Source organism: Pogona vitticeps, chromosome 2 (genome assembly GCF_051106095.1).
Source record: "Pogona vitticeps strain Pit_001003342236 chromosome 2, PviZW2.1, whole genome shotgun sequence".
NCBI classification, from domain to species: Eukaryota; Metazoa; Chordata; class Lepidosauria; order Squamata; family Agamidae; genus Pogona; species Pogona vitticeps.
The window spans coordinates 283,515,415-283,533,978 of NC_135784.1; the positions used below are offsets into that span (position 1 = coordinate 283,515,415).

At 41.2% G+C, this 18,564-nt stretch overlaps 1 protein-coding gene across 1 annotated transcript in view; it reads right to left on the reverse strand.

Moving 5' to 3' along the window:
• Positions 1-18,564, reverse strand: part of ZSWIM6 (zinc finger SWIM-type containing 6) — a 126,693-nt gene that overhangs the window by 36,563 nt on the left and 71,566 nt on the right. The window contains exons 3-4 of the mRNA XM_072992716.2: positions 18,369-18,517; positions 14,746-14,896 (exon numbers count right to left, since the gene is read on the reverse strand). Of these exons, the coding sequence (XP_072848817.2) occupies positions 14,746-14,896; positions 18,369-18,517 (300 nt within the window). The remainder of the gene's footprint in view (positions 1-14,745; positions 14,897-18,368; positions 18,518-18,564) is intronic.

Here is an 18,564-nt window from a genome sequence, read left to right on the forward strand (position 1 = left end):
TGAAGAATGAAGGCATTTATATTTCTGTCTCAGTTGCTCTAATTGCCAACCAATGGTGCTTCAAAATCACAGCTGTGTCAAGATGCACAATAAAAACTATTTCTCAAACCAAGCAGATATTTGGTATTTCAATCTTACCAAATCAATCGTGGTATTTCAATCTTATGAGAGTCCCTCTCATAATACTACTGGCACTAGATAGAGACCTGAAGGCTACAGCAAAAACGTCTTCGAATTACCGTGTTTCTCCGATAATAAGACCTATCCCGAAAGTAAGCCCTCCCCTTAATTTGTAGGATTCCTCTAAAGTAAGCCCTCCCCCGAAAATAAGCCCTGTTGCCCTACTCGCGCCCTGGGTAAGCTTACCGAGGGCGCGAAAAAACATCCCTTCAGCAGAGCAGAATGCAGTAGGGAGAAAGCAGAGCTTCGCCCTTCATGGCAGTGCTTTCGTCTCAGGGCGCGCCGAACGGGATCCCGGGAGCCAACAGCCGCGCAAGCTCCTCCTCCGCCTGGAACTCCCCTGCCCGGCGCGCGAGGGAGGGAGAGAGAGGCACGAGCCCCGCGGGCGCCCCGCGGGCGCTCCTGCCCCCGGACCAGAGAGGAGGAGAACAAAAGCTTCAAGGCGGAGGGGAGGAGGCGACCAAGGCAGCATAGCGAGGAGCATCACCTGCAAGCCGAGCAGGCACGCTCGCTCGCTGTGTTTTCCCCCTTCCCGGCAAAGCCCGCCTTTTTGGCTCCCCTTCCTCCTCGTTTCGCTTCCACAGTGGTGAGGGCTTCGCAGAGAGCCAGAAAGCGAGAGGAGCCAAGCAGGAAAGCAGGAAGGAGAAGCCCAGTTCTTCTCAGCCGCTGCCTTTCCCCAGCCTCCGTCTCCTCCCTGGCCGAGCCCAAGTAGCCGCCGCCGCCGCCGCCGCTGCTGGTGCGGCTGTCGCCAGCTTTCGGGGGGAAAATGCTCTGGTTTCTCTTCAGATCGCATTTTTGGGGGAGGGCTTATTTTAATGACGGGTCATTAAAATAAGCCCTCCCCCAAAAATAAGCCCTCTGCCCTTTTCTTTCCCCCAAAAGATAATAAGACAGTGTCTTATTATCGGAGAAACACAGTATTTATCCTGTATCGCATTGTGTCTATGCAACCTTTTAAAAATACTTACAACATATTTCAATAGTGACAGCGATACCCTGGCAAAGAGGAAATGGGTTTCTGACTTTTTAATCTAGTCAGCAAGGAGTAGGTTCTGTGCACTTCTGGGAGTACTTCAGTTTTGTAAAAAAATCATACACAGACAGGAAATACTTACGGCAACAAGTTCAGACAAGCCAGGAATAGACATCTGCAAATATTTATACGGGGAAAAGGTAATATGAAAAAAAAAACCATCCATGGTGGATCAGAAAAGGTCCATAGCACCCAACTGTCAGAGAAACATCTTTACTAACCCATACTACTGCTGGAACAGATTATTTGTGAGCATCATAAATACTCATTATATTTGTATCCTGCTTTTCAGGATATAATGAATTTATGAAATTCAAGGGTGATGAACACAGGATTCTTAGACAGACCCTGAATCAAGCACAGACCAGATACAGGGTTGCTTAGCTTCAACAATGTTCTGGCCTCATATGCTTTCAAACAATGCCTCAGGCTCTTTTTCATTCAGGAATTTTCACCATTACGAAGCTCAAGCTACTTTCTGAGACCACCGTTTTCAGATAGTTGCTTGTCTGAAAAGCCACTTAAATGGTATTTCAAACATTATATTTTTTTAACAATATAAATCTCTAGGTATAATCTGGTAAGAGCTCTGTTTGTCTTACTAAATAATGTAGACACTGGAACACCAATGTTAACTAAACACTGTGTCTCATGCTACAGCTGTATTAGACAATCATGTTCCTACCATGCATACAACTTTAAATAACTGCACTATGGAAATTCTAAGTCTTAAGAGAGTTATTACAACCTGTAATAAAAAACCAAGGAAAAACCTGTTTAAAAGCTAAGAAGCCACCAAAGAAGGATGTCATAAGGAAATGAGAAAGGCAAAGGATCAAATCTGGCTTAAGGGTCTCAGATTTCCAAACCCTAGAATAAGTATAGCCTTCTCAAGACAGATATGGGTACAAAAAAAGTTCTAAGATTCTCAGTAACAGCTTATTTCTCAAAAGCAGACATTTGCTGAGTTCAGAAGGCCATAACAATATGTTTTCCATTCGTGCGAAGTCTCCTCACGTTTCACCTTTCATGTTGTTTCTATCCTGCTCTTCTATCAATTTAAGAGCCCAAGGTGGCTCACAAAAGGATTTATTTAAAGGTTATACTAAAAACATAATGAATTGTAATAGTACAATACAATTAGACATGCACTTGCCAAAAACCTATTAGTTACAGCTGCTGGCGTAACACAATTGATACAAATCTCATTGAATTGATAAAGTTTGAGAAGTTGATTGTAGGCATTTGCGGTTTTATGCCAAGTTACACAGACTTGACACACAATAGCAAATCCCTACACTTATGTTTAACTAGCATCAATTCTTCAACAAGACTTACACCGGTTACATTACCTGAGTGTAAAAACACAATAGGACTTTGTTCAATAGTGCTAAAGACTACTGCCTTAAACACAATTTAAAACACATAAGAGAGTAAGAGAGAAGTGTAGTGCCCACACGCCCTTGTCTCCTTTCTCTGCAACTGCTTCAGTTGATAAAACTGTTCCTGAAAAGAAAAGAAGGGCAGCAAGGAAGGAGTCAGCATGACATGGAAGTGAATATCAAAACTAGAGATGTGGTTATTCGCAGAAAATGAGATGAGGGTATTCGCAGAAATTGCAGCCTCACGATTTCCGCCACTGCCGCGAGCTCCACAGTGTCTTCCTATCACTCCATTGCTTGTGATGGATTACTCAGTCCTGGCAGAAGGCAGGATGACAAGCCTCTCTGCCAGGTCACAGAGTGGTTAATCCATCGACAGCAACCAAGCTATAGGAAGGCACCGCGGAGCTCGAGGCAGCGGCAGAATTGTGAGCGGAATTATGAGACCCTTGTTTTCTGCACCTGTGGGGGGGGGATATTTATATTCATATACAAATACCCCCATCTCTAGTCAAAACATGAAAGTGTCCTGCAAGAACTTGAAAGAGAAATCAGTGCCCAGTTGTAATCAATTAGCAGTCACTGATGATTTCTAATTTGGGAACACCACTATGGATTATATATCTATCTCAAGAAATCAGTAAACAGGACTCCTTACGAAACTTGAGAAAAGTATGGTAATTTTGGACGATGGAAAGTTAAAATCTTAGTCAAGTCTATGAGGGCAAACAAAACCTACAAATCTTAAGCAGGCTAGTTTCCAGTCTAATGCTGGCCTCAGTTAAGTAGGACCATCATTGTGACGAACCTCCATTTTTGCTTAGATAGCAACGTAATGCCAAATCTACACCTGACTTTTGTTAACGTTCCCTTGTTTATATGTATGTCCAATGCATCAATACATGTATGTTTTGGGACACATATGTTTTGAAATACAAGACTTGTGTAATGTTTCCCCATTCCTAAAGCAAGAATAAGACTAGGAAGAGATAATGAAAACTGGAAATCAGGAAAAAAAACCCACCACATATCTGATCCTGTAATCTACGTGTTGACAAGTTGTTGGGCTCCATCACTCCAGCAAGCACAGATACTCGTCTCACAGATTTTTCTGCTTGACTGCCCTCATCAGATAAAGCATCAGAGATTTAATTTAACAGTTTCAGCTTTATTAAGCTGTCACAAGAGCAGCCCCACTTTGATAACAGTAGCTGTGCCAATTATGGCTTGGTTTAGGGTTGACAAGGATAATGATTTATTCTTGGCACATGAGAAGCAATAAAAGGTTGTTTTGCATTACAGGGCTTTTTTTTTTTAAGTGGACTTTTTCCCATTTAATTTGTCACTTAGCTTTTGCTAAGAGGACATTTAAATTGCAGTTAAAAAGCAAATGGGGCTTTTAGTTTAAAACCATAATCCCCATATTTAAATGATCGGTAATAGCGCAGCATTCGAGCAGGGAGTGCTATTGTCTCTCCCTGGGTCCCGATGGTGTCATGTGACATTTGTATTCAGGCTCTGTATATTATCCATGCGGCTAAAGGGCTTCCAATTTCATATCACAGCCAGGAGCCTGTAGAAAACACCAGTTAACTTGAAGATCCCATTTGCAGACAAAATGCAGCCTCTTCTCTAATTCTGGCAATGGGTAGTGCTCAGCATTTAATTCTGAAGCACAGCCTTGCAGCCATGAGATTCTCTACGCAGGACAACAAAGTCATACTCCCTTCCCCCACGCCACCCCTAACAACACAAAAATGCTTTCTTTTTGCCAGCCTAAAAACTACTTAGATCTAAATTTTCTACACATGGCTGTTATGGAGACATGGCCCATTTCAAGTGCCAGGGATTGACTGAGCTGCAGAGGACATGTACTCCAAAGAAGGGGGAAAACAGCCTGACCTTTTCATGAAATCAGATAACAGCTTGCAGTAGGCACCAGCACACATACTGCTCCCAATTTGCCCCGTTTCATGGAAAGCAAAATTTGGAACAAACCAAATACAGTACATGAAGGATCATCACTTTGGCTCTTCTGCTTTTTACCAGCTGATGGGCGCCCTTGAACAAAATCTGTTTATATTCAATATTTTAAGGGCTGTTTGTACCATGAAGTACTTCTTAAAAGTATATTCAGTCCTAAAATGGTCTTAATCATTTTTAAATCAGTGCAGCTACAACAAAATCTGGGCATATCCTGGGATCATGCATGTGCATAGGGGAGATACTGTTACTAAATTCATTGTCAAAGTAAGAACCAGTTTTAACTGAGACTAGAGTAAGGGGGAGGCAATCAAGGTATTTGAGATTCCAGGTGTTTCTCCAACATACTCCCAACACAAACACTGCCACAATTACACATAAATGAGATTGCTGCAAGGTGCTTTACATGGGGCTGCCTCTCAAAAGATCGGAAGATTCAGATGCTTGTTGTTTAAGGAACCAAAAAAACATATGGCACCAATTTTGCACTGCCTACATTGCTTGCTACGAAACATCTGAGTCCAATTTAATGTGTTCAAAGTAACTGGTAAGTCCCTAAATGATTTGGGATGGCTTGTGCATCTGAAACACCCACACAAGCCTGCTCAATCATTAGTATGAGCCTCTGAGTCACATATAGTGTTGCCCCGCTAGACGCTTACCCAGGTAAACGACAAAATCGTTTGATGATGACTTTTTTGCGATTGCTATCGCAAAACGATGGTTCCTAGGGGGGAAATCCGCTTTATGTTGATTAGGTCCTTGCTTCGCGAACCGTTTGTTTGCAAAACGATGTTTTTTTCAGCTCCGCAAAATGGCTTCCCTTCGCAAAATGGCTGTTTTCCGGACAGAAGTTTTGGAAGACAGCAATTTTAAACAGATGATTGGCGGTTCTCTATGGGAGATCTTTGCTGGACGATGAGGTATTTCCCCATTGGAACGCATTAACCAGTTTTCAATGCATTCCAATGGTTTTTTTTTTCCGCATGAGAACGATTTCGCTGTACAGCGATTTTAACAGAACGGATTATCGTTGTCATGCGGGGCACCACTGTACCATGACACAGGACTGCCAGTAAGTTCTTTCAAAATGACAGGCATTAAGACACAGGCTCTTCTTTGTGGTGGTGCCCCTGAGATTGGCCTAAGCTTTTCACTGGATTGTTACTGTTGCCTTTTGATGTTATAGGCGATTCTATACTGTCCCGTTAAGTGAAATACACTATTCTGGGGGTGGTTTACAATGAAATAAAAACACAACCACCATATATTAAATAAAACAGATAAATAATGTTAATATTTATTTGATTTTAAAAATCACTGTTTAATTGTAAAAATAGATTGATATTATATGATATGATGGCTCAAATCCAATACTATAAAATTATGCCATGCATGCTGGATGAATCAACAGACAAAGCAATATTTTATTAATAAGAAATTCCACAGGTTCCTGGGCTCCATTAGAATCCCTTTGGTCCTATGGAAGCCTTTAGGGACAGTGGGACAGGGGTGGGGGAGCCTTAAATGTTTGAAAATCGCCATCACTGGTGCCAGCAGCTGTGATTTTCAGTCATTTAAGGCTCCCCCCCTCTCTCCAAAGTCTTTCCTTTATTACTGGATTTATTACATTATTCGATTTTACTCACTATTATATAAAGTAAACCTCTTCTTCATCCACTAGACATCTGAGGGATTTTAAATATAGTGCACACAAATTTTAACAAAAACAGAACAATAGCAGCAACAAATATTTAGAGGATGAATAATTATTCAACCATCAAACAATAATTATATCAACCAATTTAGTTCAGTAACGACTGAAGTGAAATAGAATATTTTAAATGCTTGAGCTAAAGAAATGATTTGCTTTGGCATCAAAGAGTATAAGGGTGCCCGTAAAATGAAAGAATAAGGTACTGTCAAACTAAGTTTTTAAGAAGAAAGGAGTATCTCACCATTTCTATCAAAAGGTATTCAAGACAGCTTTGATGGAAAAGGCAGCTTTGATGGTCATTTTTGATAATTCAGTCATCTATAACCTCAGTTTGTATTCCTAGATATTTCTGTGGTCAAGCTGATCAAATTACATTCACAAAGTCTGTTGTGTAGTTGTGCCCTGTGAGTACTAGGAAATGCATTTTTTTTTAAAAAAAAAAGTAACCTTCCCTTTTCTTTTGGTCTGAATATCATTTTTTTTTGTGTGTCTTTCTAACATGCCGTATTTTTCCATGTATAAGATGCCCCCATGTATAAGACAACCCCCACTTTTCTAACCTCAAATTAAGAAATCTAAGTGGGGCTTAGCAAGGGTAGGGTGAAGGGGATCAAAGCACTGCAGGACCGCTTTGATGCCTGCTTTCTCCTTTCGTGCTAAGCCCCATGGGGCTTAGCGCAAAAGGAGGGGCAAAGGATCAAAGCAATCCCACGACTGCATGATCGTTTTGATCCCTTTCCCCCTTATACAGCCATGGGATTGCTTTGATCCTTTCTCCCTACACTTGCTAAGCTCCATGGGACTTGGTAAGCAGAGGGGAATGCAAGGATCAATGCCATGGTTGTTGTGGGGTTTTGGGGCTCTTTGGCCGTGTTCTGAAGGTTGTTCTTCCTAACGTTTCGCCAGTCTCTGTGGCCAGCATCTTCAGAGGACAGCACTCTGTACTCTGGTGTAGTTGGCTTTGGGAGTGCAGTATTTATGGCTGTGAGATATGCTTTTGTCCCAAAGCCAACTACACCAGAGCACAGAGTGCTGTCCTCTGAAGATGCTGGCCACAGAGACTGGTGAAACGTTAGGAAGAACAACCTTCAGAACACAGCCAAAGAGCCCGAAAAACCCACAACAACCATTAGATCCCGGCCGTGAAAGCCTTCACAAATAGATCAAAGCCATCCTGCAGCACTTTGATCCCTGCTTTCCTTTTGCTAAGGCTTAGCAAGTGGAGAGGAAAGTAGGGATCAAAGCCCTGCAGAATCACTTTGATCCCTGCTTTCCCCTCCACTTGTTTTTCTCTCTCCCCAGCTTACTTCTGTGTATAAGACAACCTTCAATTTTTAGTCTAAAGATTTTAGACAAAAGTATAGTCTTATACATGGAAAAATACGGTAATTAAAATAGCTACTTTCTTATCTTGGCTCACACCCATAAGCAAGATATTTTAATCTTATAAAGGAACCTATTTGTGAGTATAAAGGATTCTCAAACTTCACATATTAAGTGAACTGCAGTTTCAAAAATTGCCTACATGATTGTGGGAATCCTGCTAGTACTGGCCAAACTTCAACTAACTTCTTATGTTAGCACAGAAAGCCTTCTTTTTTTAATAAGATAGCTTCTCCCCTTTGGGGAAAAAGGTAGCCAAACCTGTCTGAAGCAAGAGAATTTCTAAGACATGCATAGGAAAGCCTGATGTTTACTTGACTCTAGGGGCAACTAGTGAACAGGTGTCAACCTGTAGATAGAAGTTAGCTTTATTTTAACTTCTGATGTTTGCTGAAATTGCCTATGGTCTTTGGTGGTTTCATTACCTGCAAAAAATACCTTGGTTTTCTGCAGACTGACAGGTACTAGAAGCGTAAAGACTAGCCTAAACTTCTGAGAAGGTACAGCAAATGTCAAGAGGACCCTAGTGTCACAGGTACAGAGGACCAGAGACCTCATAGCAGACAAATACTCCCCAGGTATCTTCTGAAAACAGCTCCTACTTGACACAGAATCATCTTAGTATCAGGAAACTAACACCAGCAAAACTATCTGAAGAGCAGCCTAGGAGGAGTAACTTTCAATCAAGCACTTAGATGAGCTTCTTCACAGCACTGGCTCCTCATTTACCAAAATGCTACTGGATTTCTGTTTTTACATTTAGGATTTGGGTTGTTCCAAGTCCTCCATACAGAGCACATTACCATACATCAACCACCTGGCCTAGGGGGAGAGAGAGCTTTCAGGCCGGAGCTGCTCCTGGGACCGCACCAGACCAGCGTGCCTACACCCAGAAGGAGCCAAAGACCATCTGCCGGCCATAGCTCACTGTGTGAGAGGCAGTGAGTCTGTGGTTGGGCCCCTGCTGGATCTCCCTCTGTGGTTACAGGCCTTGCGGCCTGCTGCTCCTGGCTGCCTCACCCCCTCTCAACATCAACCACCTGGCCTAGGGGGAGAGAGAGCTTTCAGGCCGGAGCTGCCCCTGGGACCGCACCAGACCAGCGTGCCTACACCCAGAAGGAGCCAAAGACCATCTGCCGGCCATTAAGAGCCTCGTGGCGCAGTGGTTAAAATGCTGTATTGCAGCTAAAACTGTGCTCACGACCTGGGGTTCAAATCCCAGGTAGCCGGCTCAAGGTTGACTCAGCCTTCCATCCTTCCGAGGTCGGTAAAATGAGTACCCAGCTTGCTGGGGGGGCAATGTGTAGCCTGTATAATTAAAATTGTAAACCGCCTGGAGAGTGCTTGTAGCGCTATGGGGCGGTATATAAGTCCAATAAATAAATAAATAAATAAATAAATAGTCTCTCGAGACTGAAGGATGCCTATGAGGTTGTGACTATGGCAGCAAATAAGTTCCAGCAAATACGTTTGAGGACCAATGATCAATCCACAAATAACAGCATCATTTGGCAAGCAAACTGGCAAGTGGAATAAAACAAGTTAAGAGTAACTCTTGTCATCAAAATGAGAGGTGGGGACATCACTAAGGTAGGAGACTCAGATGAAAGCTCTGAGAAAAGATACCATATGTAAAAATACGAGAGATATGGCTGCCAACCAATGTTTGTACATCAGTTGTGGAGAAATCCACGTAACCTTTGTATGCAGTATATTCTTTTTGTGTGTGTTAGACTTATCCCTATCCTTGTTCACAGTATTTAATTTTGTATTATAGCAGCCAAAATCCTATTGCTTACTGTAGTAAATGGCACTAGAGTAGGCCCACTGAATCAACAGGGAGTCAGGGAGTCAATTCCGCCATCAGTTCCACTGATTCAAATGGACCTACTCTAACTGTGACTTACTATACAAATCAACAGGATTTCCGCTAACATATAGACTGACATATTACTGTATTTATCTATGGTTATAATTCTATTGCTGTACTTCAACAGATAATTGCTGTTCATCTGATATGCTTTGTGCCACTTTTGGCACAATTATGTAGAATACAAAAATCAACAGATCATGAAAATTATTAAGTACTGATCTGCAGGTAATCTACAAGCTTCCCAGTGAACTTAAGCCAAGTTTCTGCTAGAATCTAAATGAGCAAAATGTGCCCCAATCTGAGTCGCTTCCAAAATGTGCCATTAAAAAATTTGTCAATCTTGGGCTGGCATTTGTCACTTATTCATCTTCTTCCTGGAACCCCAAAGCATGCTCGGCTCAGCTCTTTAATTTTTTTTTATTAATTACATGTTGTCAAGTCAATTCTGACTCATGACATCTCTTTCCAGAATTTTTAGTTTATAGAGCGCTACAAGCAATTTCCTTCTTCTGGAGGTGTCCTGGTACTAGATAGCTTGCCAAAGACTACACCAGCTATCTCTTCTCCTGGGATGCTCACTGAGGAATCAAAATCCAAACCACAAGTGGTGCCCCGCATAGCGATGATAATCCGTTCCAAAAAAATCGTCGCTATGTGGATTTGTTGCTATGTGGGGCAAAAAAGCCCATAGGAACGCATTAAAACACGCTTAATGCATTCCTATGGGCTGTAAACTCACCGATACACGGAAATCCTCCATGTGGCCGCCATTTTTGCTGCTCGGTAAATGAGGAAAGGGCGTGAAAATGCTGCAGGCGGCCATTTTAATTACCCGGCAGCCATTTTGGAACCGCCGATCAAATGTTCCCAAAACATCGCTATGCGAAAATCGGTAAGTGAAACGTTTACCAATCATCGCAAAGTGATGTTTTCCCATTAGAAACATCGCTATGCAATCGCAAAAAGGATCCCAAAAACACATCGCTAAGCAGATTCGTCGTTAAATGAATCGCTCATTATGCGAGGCACCACCGTACTGGCTCCACAGGCAGATATCCAACTCACTCAGCTATTTAGCCAGCCCATTTAGCTCTTGAGGTGGGTGGAACTGGTGCACTACTGTAGCCCAAGAAATGCAGTACCATTTCTCTTCTTCCAGTACTGCATCTGGGAGCCCATGAAGCTCTCACTAATGGCAGCCCTCGTTTAGGATTCAGGAACAGAAAATAATATATGAAAAAAAATACCCCTGTACCCAACAATTATTACTGAACAGGAAATTTAATGTTGTGTGAGTTTCTTTGCATGATGACGATGTCTATTCCTCCCGGTTGCACTCTAGAAAAATCTGCAATGGAGGGTTCCTAAACTTCCAGAACACGTGTTGAGTGGAGGCAATGGGAAGGAAAAATCATCCATTTCTCTTTTGCTGTCAGAAGCACTACTACCAGCAGAGGAAATTGGCTAATACTCTGAGACTATCTAGGCTTTAAGTTGTGGTGACCCACTCACCTGAGCAACTACTGTACTATAACAGCTTAATATATCAATTATGAGTTTAGTGTCCCTGCACCAAGAGCTGCCTTCGGTCACATACCTCAATACTTAAGCTCAGTACAGTAGGATATTATAGGCTTGAGGTCAAAATAGGATGGCACTCTGAGAACATATTTAAAATGGGTCCTTCTCAAATAGTGAAGGGTGCTTGTCACAGGACACAACGTTGCTCATTTATGTATCTTGCATCTAGAGCGCTCTGTTTTGTGATTCAATATCAGAAGATAAATGTGTTTAATTTACAGAATTGATTAATCAAGGCACAACAACCTAAAAATATCCAGCCAGAGGAGAAATGGACTAATAAAGATGAAATATGTATTCTCCTTAATATCAAGTTTGCCTCTTACTTCATCTGGTACCGATCCCTAAAATATTCCTGAATATGGCCCAAAGTGTTACAAGGATTTTGTTAATGATTCTGAAAATAGTTGACACATGTTTAGACACTTAAATGACTTCAACTGGATGTTTCAGGTAGATTTTTAACAAAACTAGAAATTAGATGAACGGCCTCTAAACACTAGCTGTCTGTCTGTCTGTCTGTCTGTCTGTCTGTCTGTCTGTCTGTCTGTCTGTCTGTCTGTCTGTCTGTCTGTCTGTCTGTCTGTCTGTCTGTCAAACCTATATACCACCCATCTAAAATGTGTCTACTCTGGGTGGTTTACATAAACATAAAAAATAAACTAAAGGTAAATATCTGAACTATGTTTTGCCTGGTTGTAATGGAAACACCGCATTCTCCCTGTTTCCACTGGAGCAAGCTACTCAAAATGATAATTTAGTCTAATTCCTTCAAAATCAAATCAAACAATAACAAGTACGGTATGTCAGCAACACAAGAGGAAGAGAAAAAGGAGGAAACAGACAGAAAGAAGAGGAAGAACTTTTAACTCCACCACTACCACCCAGAACCATGCCTTAGAAGAAAAGAGTTATAGCCACTTCTCCCTATATATCTATACAGTATATGCATTCCAGACACCTTTATACAAGTTAAAATTCAGCATTTCTCAATAAAGAATATGTTCATTTGCTGCAAAAGGAGTTAACTCTTCTGATTGTTGAGGGATCAATGAAGCAATCAAAAGGGTTTGTATCGTCCATCTAGAATGTGATTATGATTGATGGTACTGAAAGCCACCATAACTGGATAATCCAATGGATCTGCTCTCTACATCTCTCTCAGTACAGCCCATTCAATGTGAGCAAGGTCATTTCTATCCTGAACGCTATCCAAAATCAGGAATGAAATGGATCCTGGATAACTGTTTTTATCCAAAAGCACTTGGAACATCACTCCAGCCCCACTTGCTAAGAACAGCATGTTTGTGATTAGAACAAAAGAGCTAAGAGAAGACTTCTTTAATAGAAGCTTCATTGCTATCTCCTTCAGAGCAATAACGAAAGGCTAACATTAATATGTCATGGCCTCCCCTGCATTAGGAAGGACAACTGGAATGTAGGGGAGCCAACAACTCCAAATACTTACACCACATATTCAGATATCAACAACTGAAACTCAAATAACACAACAAGCAGCAGCACTGGACATTTCTGCTACAGCTCCTGTTACTAAATCAGAACCCAAGTCAGAACTATAAATTGAATCTTTCCCCCTCCCCATGAAGTACTCTGCAAAGCTGTCTCAGCCTCAATTAAGAATTCTTGTTGTCTCAGAGGGATGGCAGTTAAATGGCAGCAAACTTTTCATCACTGCTGGAAATTGCACAGATAAGTCCATGGCAAAAAGGGACCTTTTGTTACTCCCAGAAGCATGAAACAGGCATCCAAATGGGCCCCAACCCACGCTCAGTTAGTTGACAACTTGTGAGTCTATTTGCATTCTGCAGATTAGTCTTACTGCTTCTTGTCCTTAGTTCCCATGGATGCTTAGTCTGCCAAGACAGAGATTGCATCTAGGAGCTACTGTGGAGCTTCTTAGTCTCGCAGCAAAACAATGTGCACAGACTACCAACTCTGAAGAAGCTACAGGGGCCTGTAATTCTAACCTTAACTGGGGAGTTGTTCTTAAAAAATGAGTCAAAGGCTTCCTGGCCTATTGATCTTGTACATGTTATTTCATACAAAACAGTATATCCACATATTTAATACACACAGCAGATCCTAAATCTAATACACACAAGAACAGAGTCATGATCATTATGGAAACTGTACATCTATTAAGAAGTTCTCAGACAGCGGGGCCCCAAACACTCTTAACCTGGGTCTCTGTAATATCCTACCTGGAATCCATCAGCATAGCCAGGAAGACACTTAAGTAGACAGTTGGACACCAACAAAATCTCTTTTCTGCCCAAACCATTCAGTTTCAAGCACAGAGATTCAAAATGGATTGTATTGGGCACCTGGTAAGGGAGATTAAACCTTTACTACCAAATACCCCCGAGTTCCTCTTGTACAAAATACTCAGCTGGCAGCCACTGGGCCCAAACATACCATTTCTTTTATCCAGCCAGATCCCCGTAGCACACACAAGGTCATTATTAAATATAGTTCATCCAGGAGAATGTTGATGGAATGTGCTGCAAGCATTCCCTTACTGATTGCTTGTCTACATGGAAGATAAACCAAAATGGCTACAGCACCTCTGTAATTTGCACCTCTGGATCTTTCTGAGTTATATTCATTTCATACTGAGCCATGTAAAAATAATTATATTCCAAAATAAATGATACACTAAAAACATTAGGTGTGAATTACACCTGTGGCAGTTATTTCAGTTCTAGTTTCCATTAAGGTGGATTAACATACTTGTAACACACAAGCCCTTCCAAGAAAAAAAAAAATTCAGGCCAGGTCACAGCCTGTAGTTTTCCCCCACATTCTCCCATTTTTCAAGCAAACACTCATATTTGTTCCAGGAAATATTTCAATATGAAGTTCAGCTGCTCCTATCAGCTGAAGCCAAAAATATATTACCATATTCTTCATCTCAAAGATCCTTAAAGTCGTAAGGCTGTGAACTCTTGACTATCAAGCATTTTGTGGTTGATTTTGCAAAAGGACCCACCACGAGTCTGAATCAACAATAGCATTTTCATCTTCCTGTCTTTACCACCCAGAAGCCCAAGTATGGTGCAGACCCATGTGAGTGTGTGCACACAATTATATCATATTCAAACCCATGTAAACATATCTACTTCACTAAAATATGAACTAAGGGGCTCAGGTCAACACTATACCATGTGTGAAGTTTAAATAGAAGGCCACACAATTTTCCACACCAAATGAAAACTGATTACCGAAGCTGTATGTCCTTTCATAGACATTTTTGGAATCAAAAGATAGACAGACCTAAGCACAAAGGTAAACATTTACTATTAATAGCTGCAGACCTCGGTCCTGTTAATACAATGGATTACTTATTACCTAGGAAGTGTTTATATTCCCGCTCTTACTATTAAACATTTCACGTAGTAGTTATTTTTGGCTGCATGTCCTTGGCTTTAGCAAAAATGCACCATTTTTGCCCATGAAAACAAAGTGCCCAGACAACCATATTTCCCCGATGCTGGCAACAGTTTCAGGCTCTGCTGACAAGAGCCAATGCTTCTCTCAAAATGCTTAGTGTTTCCGACATTTCAAAATCTGCACCGAACTACTTTGCATTTACCTAGTTCATCCCAGAGCTGCCTATATTTATCTGTCATTGCAGTTCCTTGTTGTCTCCAAAGAGACAGCCGAGGGTCAGCCATGAACTGCTCTGTTATCAAAGTCAGCATTCGAGCACCGTTGGAATCTCTCATCTTTAACATCTCTCGCACCTAGGATACAAAACAATAGTGCAACAGAAACAAGAGAGTGTTACAAGCAATGTAATCTGCAAACACTGAATATATACACTGAATATATAACAAACACCCCTGTCCTAGGGTGCTTGTTATAAATAATTGTTCATTGTTTAATTTATTTTAATTGTTTAATTTATATACCACTTTCCTCCCAAAACAATTATTTTTAACAAACAGCCTAGAATAGGGTTAGCAAACCTTTGGGACTCCCAATGTTTTGGATTTCAACTTCCACAATTCATAGACTGTACAGATAATGATAAAAACCTGTGGGAGTTGTAGTCTAAAACATCTGGCATGCCAAAGGTTTGCCACTCCTGGGGTAAGAGAACCCTTGAGGATTAATAAGTTTTATTTGACATAGGTTTTGGGGACTTTAGCCCACTACATCAGAAGCATATGTTGTAGTGAGCTGCAAACGATAGGTTATTAATATAAATACAAATTAGTTTCTATTTGTTTGTCCATTTATTATTGCATTAAGTGAAAATGACTCCACAGATCTGCACCAAATTTGGAGGGTGGGTGGGATGGTTTACTTGAGACACAGGCACTATGCAGTACATGCAAATCGTTTTGGGTGCCTCGAGGCCACACCAATTAGCTTCTCATAAATGGGTAGTTCGATTTTTATCTAATTTGGAATGCATGTTTGGGATGGTCTAACTCAAAATAAAAGGTATGTGCTCAAATCAAAAATCAATTTTAGGTAGCCCTTCAGGGGCACCTCAATTATTTTTGTTGCCTATAGATGTTGTCTATGATACATTCTTTTAAAAAGTTTGATAAGGAAAGATCAGAAATTTACGTTTCAAATTATGCCATAGTTTTAATAAGCAGGCTGGATAGTGGTTTAGGACTCAAACCAGAGATTGGGAGTTTGATTCCCCACTGTGTCTCCTGCAAGTAGAATCATCCTGTGTGGCCTTGGGCAAGCTGTACTGTCCCAAGGTACCCACAGAAGAAAGGAATTGTAAACACCTTCTGAGTATTCTTTACCCAGAAAACCCTGAAAAGAGTTGCTGTAAGTCAGAAGTGTCTTGACAGCACACAATTATTGTTACTATTCATAAGCAGCAGGGTTGAAAAGTTCATTGATTGGGAACTAAGCTGGCTGAGGAACCTCATGCATTTTCATACTGCATCAGAAGAAACATGTATTGCAAGTATCATTATTTGCAATTTATAATTTGCAGTTTGCCCTCTTACTGCAGAAGGGGTTCTGTCCACATCAGTTTAGGCATACTGGCAAAGACGTATGTGCACACACTTATACTTAAGAAAGTACCCTTCAAAATGATTATTATTCTCCCTCCATCATTCCATAGGCTCTGGAAATTTTACGGGTAGTTTTGAAAAATAGATTGAAGAAATGTAAGAGCCAAAAAGCAAAGGATTCTGCTTACATATCGTCTCAAGAGCAATGTCATAACTGTCTGAAAATTGCTCGTCAGGTGCACAAAACAATCTCATCCAACATGTGTTACATCACTTTAGTACTAAAGCACTGGATTTTTGCAAGGTCATCAGCTACAGCTATTCGAAGCCTTAGCAGATTGGTTGCTGCTAGTGTGTTCAACGTGACAAGTGCCCTGATTTGGGTTGAAAGGCATTCAACAATCTGCCATACTGTATGTCTTGTCTGACATTACATAATTCTGACACAGCCAACCAGCAGCATAAACGTTGCAACAAAATGGCTCTGAATTCAGATTTTTACTTTGTTACTGATTGCTGTTCTCAACATTCCAGTTTGGTTCACATCAAATAAGACAATACAGTATTACTTCTGATTATAAACATGGGGGCTTCATATTCATATACGAATACGTGGCTGATTCGATTACCCCCGCCCCCACCCCAGAACATGCTGGACTGCTAACTGTGCGGCATGTGCCCGGTGTCATCTCCTGCGACGCAATAGCGGCAGTAGCATGGCTGCTGCAACCCTGCCTCCCTGCTGACTTTGCCACTCTGGCAAGGACAAGTCTCCCTGATCAACCGTGGAGTGGCCAAGTAAGCAGAGAGGTGGGGCTGTGACAACCGAGCTACTGCTGTGATTGGGGTGCAGGAGATGACGCTGGCCATGTGTACCATGTGGTAAGTGGTCCAGTGGGTTCTGGGGGTGGGTGGTAACTGGGCTGGCCACCTCTGCCGGCAGGCTTTGTATTCAAATACGAAGCCCCTATGTCTATCTGACTACAAATATTCCTATTTTTTACTTGAGATTTCTACTTCATTGAGTCTAAATACCATTCTTGTATAAAGCTTATAGCATGGAATTGCATGATCAGATTCACCAGGGGGAATTAATTTCATGCCAAGATTATCACATTATAAACCAATAGTTCCCCATCTTCCAGAAACCTTCACCACTAGTTGTGCTGGCACGGATTTCTGGGAGTTATAGTACAAGAACATCTGGGGAACCAAGGTTGGAAATCACTGCTATAGACTTTTCCCCACAGCTATTGTGTAAACAATAGACACCTTATTTATTTAATTTATATCACACTCTTCTCCCAAGAATGGGACAAATGTCAGCTTATAATAAAATTAAATAAAACAGATAAAAGAGAAACTGAATACAAAAGGTAAAATAGAGTTGAAAAACAAAGCTGCCAAAAGAAAATACAGCATTCATCAGGGCTAAAAGCCCCTATTGCAGCAAGCAAAGTCTGTTACCCAACACCTACTTGAACAGCAAAGTATCTGTCAGAGGATGGAAAGACAATATAGAGCAAGCCAGCATTGCCTCCCTCTGTAAGGTGTTCTGAGGTCTGGGAGCAGCCACAGAGAAAGCAAAGTAATGATCTGGGGAAACTACTTCATCTCATTCTGCTCAAACTTTCCCTTGATGGGACGGATTTAACTCTCAGACGAGCATTGCTTTGACTAAGCCACCACTTTCCAAATGTCCAGAGCAAAAAGCCCAAGCCTAGAGCCATCTCAACAAATTATTCCTTTTTCACACTAGATTTTTTGTCTGAAGAAATATTCCCTTGAATGTACTGGTTTTCTACTGCCAGTTCAAAACATGTGGAAAGTCATGAGTCAGGCTTCAAAGTTGCAAGTTTTTTTTTTTTAAAAAAATGTTTATGGGGTACACTGCATGCCTTTGTTTGAGTCATTAAGGGACGTCACAGCCACACTTTCCATGAAACAAAGGGAACTGGATTTATTTTGGAAAAGCCTTTTAGCTTCCATTTAGCAGATCTGCAGGCTTCCAAGATAACTCACAACAAAATGGTGGCAGACTGAAAAACAACTTAAAGTGACTCTGATGTTATTCTTCTGAGCAAACACCATTTTCTAATAATGCCAAATTGCATTCTAATGACCAGACAGTAACATCATACGGAAGAAGGCGAGCAGTCTGTGGAGACTTTGGAATAAAGGGGAATATTCGTAACAACCACACACATATATATATCTTTCAACCTACCTTTGCAAAAAGCAAGTTGAGCTGCTTCCCTGAACCATGGTATCCGCCCTGGGAGAGAAAGAGTTTAACCTGTTCCTGGACTTGTTCTTCATCTAGATGCCAGCAATTTTCATCATCTATGCTAGCACCAGCTGTTGGATCAGGAGCTCCTACAACAAGGGTAAAAAATAATAATAAGACTGGCTTAGTGGACACA